Consider the following 14,796-nt stretch of genomic DNA (forward strand, 5'->3'; position numbering starts at 1 on the left):
GCTCTTGGGCAACCCAAATCAGAGCAGAAACCTCACTCGGGATACCGCTGCTCCTGCTGATGGATCTCTTGGTGGAAGACTTTTCCCAGATATTGTTGTTCCTTGCTCCTGCTAAGGGGAGACCTGGAGCAATTTTCTGCTTTCAATCAAAAAAATTCATTTTGGCATCCTAAACAGAGCTCTTGGACTTTTTTGAACTCTTAAAAAATGTAAAGTTATTTGGAAAGCAACCCTTTTAATGTGTTTTCTTCTTTGCTAAGCTGCTCCACACCCTTGCACAGCCTGGATGGGAAGGCACCTCTTGTCCCAGCCCTAGCCCTGGTGCTGGTTGGTGTCCCCGGTGTGTGCCCAACACAGGGCAGGGTTGTGCTTGTGCTGCTGGGATCGCCCAGGGACCTCATGCTTGGGGTTGGGAGGAGGTGAAAAAAATTCCAAAAGGCTAAAAACTCCTATTTTGGCAGCTCTTACAGGAGCACCAGGCTGCCTTGTGCACCACGATGTTTATTATAGCTTTAGTGTAGCTCTTATTTTTCTGAGATTCGTGGATCCTGTTAGGGTTTTTTCCTTTCTTTTAGCACTAAAACCGTGCTGTTCAATACCAAATCTGCGATCAAGTGCATCTGTAAGTGAAGCTTGCAGAGAGGGGAAAGCTCAAGGCGCTCACAAAACCTGCCTCAGAGCTCCACCTGGCCTGTCCCCAGCTCCCACGGCACTGCTGGAGCTCCCCGGTACAACGCAGCTAACCAGAGTCAAACGAGTTAAAGACACGAATTTGTTCGATACGCGGAGCTTATCCTGGTGGGAAAACGTCCTCCCAGGAACCCAGCGAAACCGCCTGTATTATTATTCATAAAACAGGTGTAGTGTTAAGTGATCTGCCCCTCCTGACCCTCTCAGCAGCCAGTGCGCTGAGCTGCAGCCGTGCTTCGTCTGTCCGCCTGACAGATTGCAACGCTGCCGCTCGGCGGCTTCGGGGAAGTTCAGGGGAGAGGAGGAGTGACAACAGGAAAGAAAGAAGGATAAAAATGAAACGGTTTGTTAAAACTCCCACACAGGGACGTGATTCATTCTCCGGCGTTTCACTGTGAAAAGGAGGAAGAGGATTGAAAGAACAGGAGAAAGAAACAAAACCAAAAAGAACTCTAATACTATTTTTTCCCCATTTATACTGAAAAAGAAGAACAAGCAAACAAAAATTTTATATGAAGTGAAGAGCATTGACCAGGGGAATTTTTTAATTGTAAAGGTAATCTTTCATTAAAATGGAAGTGATTAAATTAAAATAAAATGTCCCGTGCCAGAGTTTCAGACCCTGCACGCAGACTTTGCTGGTTTCATCCAGGAGGTTGGTTGGCATTAGCAGGCTTAGCAAGAGAAAGGCTGCAGAAGTGATGGCACCTCCTGAAGACTGACCACGTGCTTGATGTGTTTTGTTGAACTACGCAGAAAAAGACAGGTTCCTCATGCAGACCTCTTGCCAAGATGGTGTCCGGGTGCTGTCCTTGAGCCATGCAGCGATAACTCAAGCTGGAGAGGAGAGGGTGCTGCCATGCCAATAGCGCTGGCCCTTTCAATCCCTGTCCCTGGAGATGGGGCATTGGAGCTTAATTTGGCCAAAACATCTGATGAGGGTTTAACGTAGCCAGCAGGACGCCTCTTGTTGGCTTAGCTTGAGTGAGTGATGAGGGCTTCAGGCTCCTTGATCCTCCCCATCAGCAGAGCAGCTCAACACGTGGGTAACAGCGAAATAAACCGGACAGCAGAGAGAGATTCAGAGCTTGCTACATCCCATAAGCGTTTCACCTTGACTGTCTTCGTGCTGGTCTCAATCCACTGTCTGGGAACAAATCCAGACCACTGCCTGCAGTGTGAATTTTTGAGGTTGGAAGTTATGGGAGCAAACAAGCAAGGCTGGGGCAGAAAGTCTCAGCGTGACCATTTGTGGCTCCTGAGCAGCCCTGCTCTTGGCAGTCTACCTCAAAGCCCTGGAGAGGTGGGCTCTGGGCTTTGGGTCACATTTCAAGCAGGGCTTGTCATCTTTCTTCAGATCACTTTTGTTTTGTTTTGTTTGAAATTTTGGTGTATTTGATCACCTGCTTGACGCTTCTCCCCTCCCAGAGCTGTTAGGGCCACGAGACCATGAGATAACCAGCACGGCTTCTGTAAGTAAGAGGCCTCTTGCTCCTCTGGAAGAGTCAATGCAGGGACTTCTTCGGCTTGGTCTTAACCCTGCGACTTCTCGTTTATGTCATGGTTAAATCCCTTCAAACGTGGGCATGGTGCCTTCAAAGTGCAGGCACATCCGCCGCTTCTCAGGCATAACGAGTCAGGGTGTGACAGGTCCTGCCACCTACCCTTCCTCCTGGCACCCGGCCCCAATCTCATCCGAATTTTGCTCTTTCCAAATTCCAGTTGCTGGCTCCTGCCACCACTTTGAAGCACCCAGCCATTGGGTGCTCCATGAAAACCCTCACGGTCTCTGCTTAAGCTCTGACATTTTTTTCCTTTCCTGAATGAACCAGGCCCTGTAACGACTGGCACAAGCAGAGCGATGTATCCTCTTCCCCACTGAGCATCGCGTCTCATGAGCCGTCTGAGTTAGCAGCATCCCCACACCGTGGATGAGCTCTGTTTTAGTGCATGAGCCAAATATTTTAAAGCATTTTTTAGCTCTGGATTGCTGGCTCTGTAGTGCTCCATGGAGGGGAACTCGGAAAAAAAAAATAAATAGTGGGTTTAGCCATTTATAATGATGAGCGTGGAACAGGTAAAAAAGAAAAAAAAAAAGAAAAAAAAAGAAAAAGAAAACAAACAAACAAAAAAACAAACAAAAAAACACTTAAACCCCATTGCTTTCACTAAGCTGGGTCTGTTTCTCACCCAGTAATGAAGCCCGTGTGTTTTCCTGCCCTCTTTGGGTTCTGCAGTAGCTGCTTGGTTTGCTACTGAAATTCAGCATAAACCTGGAAATAGCAGTTCTGGACTGGGAACAAAACCAAACAGTTCCCAAGCCATAAAGGTGTGAGCTGGTGTGCATTTAGAGGGCCAAGGGCACGTCCTGTTGATAATTTCAGCCACCGGTGTGCCTGACCTCAGGCACCAGCCTCTTCTTCTGCCTCTCGTGTGCCTGCTTCTGGGTCCAGACCTCCCTGCTCCCGCTTTGCTTTGCTGGGCAGAGTTAAGGGGATGCTGGAGCAGGGATCTGGGTCTGCGTCTGTGAATGGGGCCCCCTGTGCCCTGCTGCTTCCAAAGCTCCTCAGCATGAAACACGAGGGTTGGGCAGGTCCAGGGGGGATGCCAGGGGAGATGTTCAGCCCCCCCTGCCCCCGTGAGCACTGCAGGCTTGGCACTGTGGTGGGCAGCCCCTGCTTGGTGCTGGTTTTCCTTCCCCACCCAGCTGCTGCCGACAGGCCCTAGAGCTAGAGGGGAAAGCCTGGTCCTGCTTCTCAGAAATCCTATTTAATTTTCTTCAGCTGGGGGCTGCTGCGCCTGGTTCAGCTGATCCTGGAAGCCCCTTGGAGGACATGGCGAGGTGGCTGAAATGCTCCCCTCGTCTTCTGTGAAGACATTTCTCAAGGTGAAGCTGTGCTTTGGGAGGGGGAATTGCCAGGTGACCCCCTAAATCTATCAGGGAGGGGTTTTTGAGCACACGTCTTTAATGTTTCACTGATTCCTGGGGTCACTGTCGTCACACGGCACCCTGCGTGTCCCTTGGCATAGGGGCAGTGCGGGACCCCCGAGCCCTTTTGTGGTTTGGGGTGCTCAGACCTCACCTTACTGCTTCCTGAAGGGAAACTGAGTCAGGCTCCCCTCCTTGCCTGGAGAGGGAACACGTCGGGGTGACAATAATACCTGCTGTGCCACCACCGCAGCCTTTCCTGATGCCTGCGCTGGTTTGTGCAGGGAGGAAAATCAGCACGCAGCTCCTGCAGCCCCTGCTCGTGCCGCAGTCCTTGCCGGCCCGGTGCCTTGGCACTGGGGCCAGCTACCTCGAAATTTGGCTGGAGTTTCTCTGAGACCTTCAGGAGACACAAAGCCGGGGGTGGCAGAGCCCAGCGCCTCCCTGCTGCAGTCACAGCTCAGCTTGCCCAAACGGGAGGGCTCGGAGCTCCTTCACACTGACCTGTGTGTGCTGGGACCAGTGCTCCCGTGCCTAGCCTCCCAGTGCGGGTATACTGGGCCATACTGGGTCTGTCCCAGGATCCTGTCCCCACTCTCCCACGGGATGCTGGCAGCGTGGCTGTCCCCCTGCGCCCACCCGGGGCCCTTCTCCTTCCCACGAGCTCCCCAAGGACATGACCTTGCCCCCTGCGTCGCCCACGCCACGCAGGCCTGGGGACCTCCTGGTGACAAGGACACCCCGCGGGGGGGCTGCCAAGGTCACCGCTGGGCACGGGGAGGGAGGATCCCCAAAAACACCCCCCTCCCCAATCCTTCACAAACCCATAGCGCGTCCCTAAGAGAGGGGGGACCCGGCCCCGCTCCGTGCCCAAGGTGTCCCGGGGGGGCCGGGACTCCCCGAAAAACAGCGACCCCCCCGGGAGGGGGAACGGGGACAGCCGGGCCCGGCCACGGGAACCCTCCGGGGCCAGGGGAAGGCTCCGAGTTTCGGCTCCCCCAGCCGGGGGGGGGGTCTCCCCCCGCGGCTCTCCCCTCCCCAAATCCGCCGCGGTTTGGCGGGGCCGGAGCGGCTCTGCGCGGAGCCGCCTCCCCCTGCAGCTCCCCGGTACCGGGGGCCCCTCTGCGCCTTCGGGATTTCATTTTTTTGTCCCCCTCCCGACGCTCGTTTGCCTCGAAAACCCCGCAGCGAGGGCTCCCGGAGCGATGCGCATCCCTCCGGGGCTTCCCCAAAAAAAACCACCCCGGGCTCCTGCGGGACCGGGAGCCGATTTCCAGCCTCGTACGGCACCGGGAGAGCCGCGGTGGCGGGGCACCACCCTCCCCCTTTCATTTTATTTTTATTTTTCCTTTTTTTTTTTTTTTTCCTTTCCCTCCCCCCCCCAACCTCTTCTTCTTCTTCTTTTGGGGTCGCCCCTCGAGGCGTGGCGGGGCCGGTGCGCGCAAGGCAGGAGAGCGGGGAGGAAACTTATTTCGAGTGGGGTGGAGAGGGGAGGGCAGGGGGTGGGGGTCGGGCAGGGAGGTATCAGCTCCAGGAAATGTGTCTTGGCAGCAGTCGGACGGGCGCTTCCCCGCAGGTCGCTGCGCTCCGCTCCGGAGCCGGCCAAGGGCGCAGCGGCTCCCCCGGCACCCCTGGAGGAGGAGGAGGAGGAGGAGGAGGAGGAAAAGGAGGAGGAGGAGGAAGGGGGCAGCAGGCGGCAGGGCCCCCCCTTTTAGAGCCGCTGCTTGAGGATCAGGGGGTTCCCCCCCGAGGGCTCCTCTTCCTCGGGCTCCCCGGGGGACGAAGGCTCCGCAGGTAAGCGGCCGAGCCCCCTTTCCCCCCCCCCCCCCCAAAGGCAGCAGCCCCCCGACGGCTGCCCCGCATCCTCCCGAGGGGGGCGGCTGTACGAGGAGGTGGGGGGGGGGGACCGGGGATAACGGGGCTCGGGGTGCCCCCGGGAGCCGCTGCCGGGGGCTGAGCGCTGCGTGGCGGGGCTGTGTCGGCAGGCGCCCCCCCCCCCCCCCGGCCGGCCCGGCTCCCCAAAATGCTGGACGGGCTGAAGATGGAGGAGACTTTGCAGAGCGCCCTGGAGCCCAACGCCCCCTTCCCCTCGCTGCTGGGTAAGTCGGGGAGCCCCCCCCCAAAGCTTCTTGGCCCCGCCGGGATGATGATGATGATGATGATGGGGAGGGGGGGGGGGTGTCCGCCAGGGGAGCAGCCCCCGCTTCGTTCCGCGCTCGCCCCAAAGCCTTTCCCCGCGGCCCCCCCGAGCCCCTCCCGACCCCGAGGTTTCCCCCCCGCCCCTCCCGGCGGTGATTTCCCCTCGTTTCTTCTCCCTTCGTTTTCACGCCGCTCCCCGGCACCGCCACCTCCGCCAGCCGCATCCATCCCGAGAGGAACGAAATCGGGGCCCTCGCCCCCCCCCCGCGGCTCCCCCCGAGCACGGAGATCCCCCGGGACCGGGAGCAGCTCCCCGTACCCCCCCCTCACCCATAGGGACCCCCCCGACCCCCCTGCCCTGCCTTCCCCCTGATGCCCATCCCCGGGGGTGGCGGCGGCGGCGACAGGGGCTTTCCCCAGCCTTTCCCCCCCCGGACCAACGCTGCCCCCCCCGGCTCCTTCCCCGCAGGCAGGGCCGTGCCCCCCCGCTCGGTGTGCGAGGGGTGCCAGCGGGTCATTTCGGACCGGTTCCTGCTGCGCCTCAACGACAGCCTGTGGCACGAGCAGTGCGTGCAGTGCGCGTCGTGCAAGGAGCCCCTGCACACCACCTGCTTCTACCGCGACAAGAAGCTCTACTGCAAGCTGGACTACGAGAAGTGAGTGCTCCCCCCCCTCCCCCCCCATCCCAGCCCCGACACCCCAAATTTTTGGTCCTCCCCACCGCCGAGAGCGCGGGGTGCGCGGGGACCCCCCTTGGCTGCTCCAAGCCCCGGTCTCTCCGTCCCCGTGGTGTCGGCATCTCCGGTTTTGCTTCTCCTTCTCAAACCCCCCCCCCCTCGGTTTTCCCATTTTTTTGGAGGTGTTTCGTTGCCTTTGGGAATTTAGGAGCCTTTTGTCGGGAGACCAGGAATTCGCAGGCAAAGGGAAAATCCTTTTCCAACGTCCCCCGGCTTTATTTTCCTACCGAGCATCTGCCGGGGGGACACCGTGTCCTGCCCGAGCCCCGTCCCACGTGCAGCAATTTCCCTAATCCCCCCCCCAGCAGGGCGATGCGATCGCTCCCACACCCGTGTGGGGAAACTGAGGCACGGCGCAGGGGGGGCCCCGCTGGGGCTGGGGCTCTCCCTGTGTGCGGGGCTGTAGGGGAGCAGGGATTCGGGTGGAGGTGCCCTTCAGAAAGCGTGGAGCTGATTTGTGCCTGCGGGAGGGAGGTGATCGGAATTTAAGGAAAAAAAAAAAAGTGAATTTGAAAATCTTTATTTTAAAGAAAAACCTCCCCAGTGGGGATGGGGAGAAGGCTGCCGAGCCTTCCCGCTCCTGCAGCTGATTTTTTTATTTTTTTTTTTGTGTCCCGCTCTTGCTGGCTGAGCTATTCCCTGCTCCCCATGGGGAGCTGCTGGGGGCCCCCTCAGAGCCCCCCACGTCCACGCCGTGGGGCTGGGGGCTCCTTTCCCTGCAAAACTCACGCCTGGGCCCGTGCGCAGCCGGGAGAGGCCGCGGTGTCCTCCAAATCCCCCCGCGTCCCCTTGCTGGAGCCGTAGCGTTTGCGGTGCCTCCGGGCTGGCTGTTTCTTGGGGAGGGTGAAGATTGGGGCTGGGTCCCTCAGGATGATGATGGCACGGTGATTTCAGCACTGGGGTTTTGCTCCCAGGGGGGCTTTTGGTGGAGGAAGCCCCCATCGGCTACATCCTCGCCTCCGGCCCTCGGCGTGCCGGCGAGAGCACTGGGGCCAGCCCTGCTCGGCGCCTTCTTCGAGTTGCCTTTAAGTCCCGTATTGTGGGGCTGAGTTTAATCACTATGGATACAAGGAAAATTGAAAGCAGAATTTGTGCGTGCGACCTTGTTTTCGAATGTTTACAAAAGAGCGGAAGAATTAGCTGCCGCTGGAGTGGAAGGGGGAGATCCGCGGCGCAGTACGGCTTTTTTTTATTTTTTTTCGGCAAAAATTTGCCCAGTTTGGGTGCGCAGCTTGTCAGTCCATAGAAATTCAGCTACCGGTTCTCATAGCTTTCTGATACAATATAATGTGCGTTTTCTGCTTTACCAATACCTCTGTTTGGAGCACATGGAGCTGTTCCCATTAGGGGGAAAGGGGGAAAACATTGCTGCAAAAATGCCTTTCCCGCTCACGGCACGCACGGGTTTTTGCTGCCTGCGTGTCCGAACGCTGGGAGCTCCAACACAAAATATTCCTCCCGTGTCTCTCATCCACAAAATAAATTCTTTCTCGCTGTGCGCCTTGCCTGACAGAGCACCCAGTGCCATCGGGACAGATGAGAGTGATTGCAAAAAGGAAAAAAAGAAGTCATGAATATTTGCGAGCTCGGGCGGCGCACGGCTTGGTCTGGGTGTTCCCGGGTTTGGTAACTTCTGCCTGGGCTCTGCGGCAGCGCCTTCCCCCGGGGGCGAGGATTTCAGCCCTGAAGGTGAGGTGACCATGATGGTATCGTCACCACCTTCCCTGGGGTTGGGGACATCAAGGACGTGGAGCAGAGCCCATGTGGAGCACTGTTCCCTTCTGGCTTTATTGAGATTTATAGTGGCTGTAATTAATAATAATTTTTAAAAAGGAAAAATATACATATATTTTTTGTCCAAATTGCCTCTTCTCTCCTGGCTGGGCTCTCCCAAGTCCCACAGCACCATGCCCATGCTCTGGTGCTGATGGAGAGGACGAGGTTTTGGAAAACCCCTGGGAATTGCTGCTGGTGCGTCGTGGCAGCGATCGATGCTCCGTGCGCCGAGTGTCCCGCGGGCTGGAAATTCATGCGAAACCAGTGCCGAGGATCCTGCCGAGTGGCGCGTAGTGGTTTGTTTTATTTTTAATTAAAAGAAGGGATTGCTCTTCCGGATGGCGGCTGCTGGGGGGTTTTTTACCAAGGAGGAATTGGTGCGGTGTTTTCTGTCGCGTGTCCTCGCTCCCCGCCTGAGCTCCGGTGGTAACGAGGCTGCCGAGGGTTAAGGACAGAGCACGAGGCGGCCGGGTTGTGCCTTTGGTTATAAATACACCCGTGGAAAGTGTTACGGGGCGGCTTTAAGCAAGCGGCTGGCTTGCTGGGCCGTAGAAATCGATGAATCATTTATTAAAACAGATGTTTTGCATTTCTTTATCTTTCGTGAAGAGGTCGGGGACCTGCGGAGGGATGGATTAAAGAGCGGGGATGCTGGGCCAGGGCTCGGCAGCGCCTTGGGGCATTTCCCAAGGAGCTGGGGTGACCGTGGGGGAAGGTGGGGGCTGGTGGCCAGTGTCCCCAGTGCCCCCCAGGCTGGGCAGAGCCATTTGGGGGGGCTCCTCGACCTGCACCCCCGGGATTTGTGGATTTGGGGCAGAGGACGTTTGTTACGGAACATCCCAAACCCCGGCACTTGTCCAAACCTGGATGGGTGACGAGGTCCAGGCTTCACTTTGGCTGACCCCAGGGTGTCAGAGTGACCCAGGGGGTGGGAGGGAGGTTTGGGGGGGGGACAGCGTGGAGCCTGGCCATGAGCAGGGAAGGGAGGCCATAGAGCTGGGAGGAGAGGGGCTTCCCAAACCCATTCCCCGTCCGTCGGATTTACAATGGCCCAGCAAAGCCGTGGGGAGGACCCAGCACCATGGGACGATGCCGGAGGCGAGGGTGGGCTCTGGAAAACCCCCCGGGGGGCTGCGAGCAGCGGCGTGGCCGTGACGGGGGGCGCAGCTGGGGAGCGCGGCGCCGGCGTGCCTGCTTGGCACGTCCCCAGCCGCGGCGGGCGGGAGCAGATGGCCAGCACGCCTCGGAGCAGGCTGGCATGCGGGCGCCCACAGCAGCCCCACGTCGCTGCCGTCGCCGTGCCGGGGCTCCCCGGGCCGGGGAGGCAGTTGTGTGATGCTGGGGGAGGCAGTTGTGTGACACCGGGGCTGTCGGAGAGCCGCTTGACAGCTCCGTGCGCCGCTGCCAGCTCCCGCGTCGCCGTCGCGAAGTTTGGGAGGTGAAGGTCCAGAATCCACCCGAGTCGTCACACGGGTGCAAAGCGAGCTTCTTCCACGTGCACGAAGGGAAATGCCTGTGAATAAACCTTTAAAGATGGGTTTGGGAAATCACACCTGGTATTTTTGTCTGGGAAGGGGCCACGGGGCTGAGATGCCGCAGCCGGGTGTGCACGAGGGTGCCGGTGTTGAACGCTTAGGGCAGGCTGGTCCTGCTGCCTGGACCTGGGAACCTCCAGGGACCCTGCTGGCTGTGAACAGCCTTTTGCCCTCTCTCGGCTGGGTGAAATGGGAATTTCGTGCCTCTGGTGGCAGAGAAGAGGGCTCTGGAGATGACAGTGCAAACGTGGGCTTCCCCCTGGCCAGTCTCTCCCTTCCCCTCTGTGCTCTTCCGACCCTTCCCATCCTTCCTCCCTGCTCGCCATCCCCTCCGGCCTTTTCTCCTGTAGCAATCCCCTCTCTGAATTCAGCCCCGTCCCCACGAGGAGAACGGCTTTGGTGCCTGTAATTAGATTCGTGCCTTACAATTAACATTTCACCTAACGGCCTGCGAGGGAGCGGCAGCCTTGTGTGCGATGGAGCTGAGGCTTCTCGTAGCCGAGCCCGGCACCTCACGGCCTTGGCACCTCTGTGGGGTGGCCAGAACCGGTGGAATTTTTTCCAATTTTCACCATTTTTGGCTCTGGATTCAGCATTTTCCCACTTGTGCTGAATACCGAGGGAGGTGTTCGAGACACCCCAGTCCAGAGGATGCTCGAGGAAGAGGAGGTGGAAAGGGGCGAGGAGCGCGGGGATTTTCCTCCTGGAGGTGCCCGATGAGCTCTGCTTTGTCTCGGGCTCGTGCCCTCGCAGACACAGCCCCGGGGTGCAGGCACCAGCACGGGGACGGAGGGCTCTGCCTGCGGCTTAAGAGAACAGCACCTCCGTAACAGGCGTGACCAACTGCTTTACAGCAGGCAGAGAATGGTTGCATTTCCGCAGGGAGGAACCCTGCGGCTGACCCCAGATCCGTATTTATATTTTTGTGAATGTGTTTTCATGAGAAATCTGATTTTTTTGTGTATCCACCACTGATTTTAGGAGCGCTCCCTGAAATCACAAGCGTCACACAGACACGAGTGAAGGTCTATGCCCACGCTGCAAGCCCAGCTTTATTTATTGGTGTCTCTAACCTGGAAGCAAACGGCCAGGTCCCGCCTGGACAGAGCCAAACCAGGGTTTCTCAGGCATCTTCTCCTGGAATTTCATCATTATTATTATTTATTAAATATTTTTTTTGCTTGGTTCTTGTGAACAAAATTCTAATTTCTCTCGTTTGCCAGTGGTCTTTCAGCTGCCCCACCTTTCATAGGCTGTGAACTTGAAAATATCTTTTTCCTCCCCAAAAGGCCAGATTTTTCAGGAGGGGTGCGTGCGTCTCTCCATAGCGGGGTGAAGTCGTGTCACGTTCGATGCAAGCCGTCAGTGTCCCGAGCACGCCGTGTGCCTGCACCTGCCTCCTCTCCACGGAGGCTCAGCCTTTCCTACCCCTCCAGGCATGCTTCTGCTGCTGGGCTCCGTCCAGGCTGGGCTCAGCTACGAAGGGCCATGGGAGTACTGAAAAAAAGCTGACCCTCAGCTTTTTTGCCCATCAAACAGAGCTGGAAATACAAATATACCCAACGAGGGCTCAATCACCATCACAAGTGCTTTGAGCATCTTGCCTGGGAGCCTTGCTTGGGCATTAATTCTCAGCCCCTCTCCAGATTTCCCAATTTTTTTGTCGTGTTTGCCTTTGTGTCTTCCACCTTTGACCAGAGGGGTTGTGCTGCAGGGGCGATGGCTTCTCCTGGGCTCCATGGGCAGGGTTGAGGCGAGGGGACCGTGGGGACAGCCCAACCATAGCCTGCTGCTGATGTTTAGGGCAGGGCAGAGCAGGCTGGTGGAGGTATCCTTGGCTGGCCGTGGTGCTCTGCAAACCCATCCCGGCCCGGCGCTGATCCCGCACCGTCTCCTGCTCTCCCTTCCCCTCTCCTTCCTTCGTGGGCTCCTTTTTGCCGAGAGCAGCTCCTGGGGAGATCTTTCTGTCCTTGACAGCGGAACAAATCCCTTTTCACGCGACCATCGCTCCTCTGCCCATTGTCCTCCGCCTCCGCCGCCACCGTGCAAAATCCCTCCCCGGTGCTCCTGGGGAACGACCGCCGCCACCTCCCGGCCCCAAAAACCCCTCCGGGCAAGGCTGCCGGAGCCTGCTCCGCAAGGGAGCTGGAAAAGCACGCCGAGAGGCAATGCTGCCTGGCGGAGGAGACCTTTATTGGGTTGTCACTCATCTCCTCGGGGCCTGCAGCCTCTCCTCGGGCTGGTGCTGCGGAGATCCTTGGATAAACCCGGAGTCTGTGCACGGTGAGGGCTCCCGGTCCCTGCCCCGGTCTGGGGACACCCCACTCTGTGCTGATTTCTCGCTGCGGAGTATTGCCCAAGGCAGCCGAGCAGCAAGAGGGAGGCTGGAGCTTTGTCTGGGTTATTGAAAGCTCGGGGAAGCGGCTGGTGTGAAGAATTTGGAGCGGGGAGAGAAGCGGGGTGGGGGACCCGAAGGCAGCTCTGAGACGCGGCGGGTTTTTATGAGAAAGAGGCGAGGTTGTTATTTCTTCCCCCTAACCCCACACACAGAAAGCACGGGGATGCTCTGATTGCCGGCATTTCTGCTCGCACACACGGGCTCTGTTCAGTGTGCGCTCCTGCAGAGCGGTGCCTTGGGTATGCAAACCACCAGTAACCTCTGCAGCGACGTGTCCAAACAGAATGGGGCAAAAACGCATGGAAAAGGGACTGCGTTCGCAGCCCTGTCCACAGCGATGGCTTTGACCCCTTTGGATGACCAGACTCAGGGATGTTGATGGAGGTGTTGGGCTGGATGACTTGGATGTTTGTCAAGACACAACCCCAAAACTCTTGCCCATTGGTTTTGGTGTTGAGCCCCTTTTTCCCCTGAAATGCAACCATGAACCCATCTGTCCTTGTGGCTGGGGCACCCGTGGCCTCCGTTGGGGTGGGATGGCTCGGGCTCGTGCGCCTCTGGTTTTGCTGGTGGCCAGCTGGGTTGGCCATGAAGTGCAGTACTGAATTATGTATGGCTCAGCATCTCCGCTGCCGGGCAGGGCGCCGGAGTGGTATCGAGCAGCATCCTTTAAACAGCGATGTTAGGAAAGCTATTAAGCGTTGTTTGAGTCTTCTTGATGCTCGGGTGGATGTTGCTCCTTCCTTCTGCATCCGTAATTACAACGGGCTGGCCCTCGGCGGACCGGCTTAAAAGTTTAATGAGGCTTAAAGTCTTGGAGCTTGGGCTCCAGAGTCCGAGCTCGCTTCAGCTCTGCCCCGAGGAAGGTTAACCAGGATGTTAACCAGAAGGGAGGAGAGGCTTCCTGCACGCCTCGCCTTCAGGAAATAAAAACCCACGCTGGGGGGAGGTTGGGCTGCGGGGATGGGTTCGGAGAAAGAAATGGGAGGGGAGGTCCGAGATGGGAAAATTTGGGTTAAGCAGGGCTGGAGCGAGGATGGTGGAAGCGTGATGCTGGGGAGCAGATGGGGATGCAGCTAGCTTCGTGGGACCATTTTGTGATGGCCACAAAAAGACGGGTGTCCCCCACCCTCACCTGGGCACGGGGACTCGATGTGCCCCCAGCACACCACGCCACGAGCCTGGCTGCTCTGCCGGCATGGCGCAGCCCCTTCCTCCGGAGCAAGCGCGACTCCTCTGCCAGCAGTGCCTTTTCATATTACTTCCAACTGCGGAACAAAAATCCCAGGAACTCCCTGAATCTTTGGCTTTTGCACTCAACATCCCCCCGCCCAAGCTGATTTATTTTCGCCTCTCTCAGGCACTCCTGCCTTCAGACACCGACCCTGCTCCTTCCTTCCCCATCCCGGCACCCACAGAGCATCGGTCCCAGCCCTGGCTTTTGGGGAATGAGCCCCTCGCATCGTCTCCAGCTCCATCCATGGGGGAAAAGGATTCAATTTGGGCTCGTTGTGGGTGAAAGGTGCTAACGAAACGAGAACCGAGCCCACGCCTTCCCCTCCGGTCGCCTTCGCGCTGGAAAAGCGCAGCAGAAGTCAGCCTCCGGCACATCCCGCTGAGAGCTGCGTGGTTTTTCCTTTTCCACGTGGATTAGTGGTTCAAGAGCGGGGATTTTCAAACTGACAAGCCCTTGGCAGAGCAATAATTACAGGATTTTTGTGCTTTGCGTTTCCTAAGTCGTTCTAAATGGCTTTATCCCTCGGGGCACTTTTTATTTTTTTATTTTTTTTTAATGTGTCCGCAAAAGTGTGTGTGCGCGTGTGCGGAAACGTGCGTTTCTTCAACAGCCTTGAAAATATGCGAGATGTTTGGGGAGATCGCTCCATTTGCAGCTCTAAGGGTTTGGTTTTGTGTGATTTTTTTTTTTTTTTTTGCGTGCGTTCGTTTAACTGCGTCCAATCCACCGAAGTTTCTTGGACGGCGATGCTTCAGAAACCGGAGATGGAGGGAGATAGATGTGGTCATTTCTCGACCATCCCAGGAATGCGGGTTTTCGCCTCGGTGGTGGATTCCCGGGGGGTTTTTACCCCGCTCCTTTCTGCAGGAGGTGGTTTCTGGGCCCAGCGAAGCCGCTTTCCCCCGTCAGCATCCATTATCTGTGTGCTCCGAGCTGCTTCCCCTGCCTCCCTTGCTGCACGCACATGGGTTTGGTGTGGTGTAAAGGGAGCAGGATGGGACCCTTAAAAGCAGCCTGGCCCTGCCGTGCCTTTATTAAGCAAGGGGAGCCTCTGGTGGGAGGGAGGGGGCGGCATTTGGAGTAACTGGATGTGCCTGGTGTGTAGGGGGTGATGCTGGCATCCCACAGATGGGGCAGGCCACGGAGGGACACGGTCCTGGGCGGGCAGGGGGGACCCACCTGTCCCATCTCTCCTTGCCCCTGCTCTAATTTCTCAGGGGAAAAGATTTTTTTTTATTTTTTATTTTTTTTATCCTCATCTTCCCCCATCCAGACGCTGCGAATCCCACTAAAACTTCTGACTGGAGCAGGGATTACGGGCTCGGGTTTCAGCCCTTGTCTGTGAGCGGTGTAAA

At 57.6% G+C, this 14,796-nt stretch overlaps 1 protein-coding gene across 2 annotated transcripts in view; it reads left to right on the forward strand.

Annotated features, from left to right (window-relative positions):
- Nucleotides 1-3,496: 3,496 nt before the first annotated feature.
- LMX1A (LIM homeobox transcription factor 1 alpha) overlaps nt 3,497-14,796 on the forward strand; it is a 29,407-nt gene continuing 18,107 nt past the window's right edge. The window contains exons 1-3 of one of the 2 annotated variants that reach the window (XM_072041833.1): nt 3,497-3,577; nt 5,196-5,718; nt 6,228-6,414. In XM_072041833.1, coding sequence (XP_071897934.1) covers nt 5,643-5,718; nt 6,228-6,414 — 263 coding nt within the window. In that variant the 5' untranslated portion in view covers nt 3,497-3,577; nt 5,196-5,642. Of the gene's footprint in view, nt 3,578-5,097; nt 5,719-6,227; nt 6,415-14,796 lie in introns of those variants that run through there. The other variant, XM_038183284.2, reaches the window with a different exon arrangement.

The sequence above is a fragment of the Anas platyrhynchos genome, chromosome 8, assembly GCF_047663525.1.
Source record: "Anas platyrhynchos isolate ZD024472 breed Pekin duck chromosome 8, IASCAAS_PekinDuck_T2T, whole genome shotgun sequence".
NCBI classification, from domain to species: domain Eukaryota; kingdom Metazoa; phylum Chordata; class Aves; order Anseriformes; family Anatidae; genus Anas; species Anas platyrhynchos.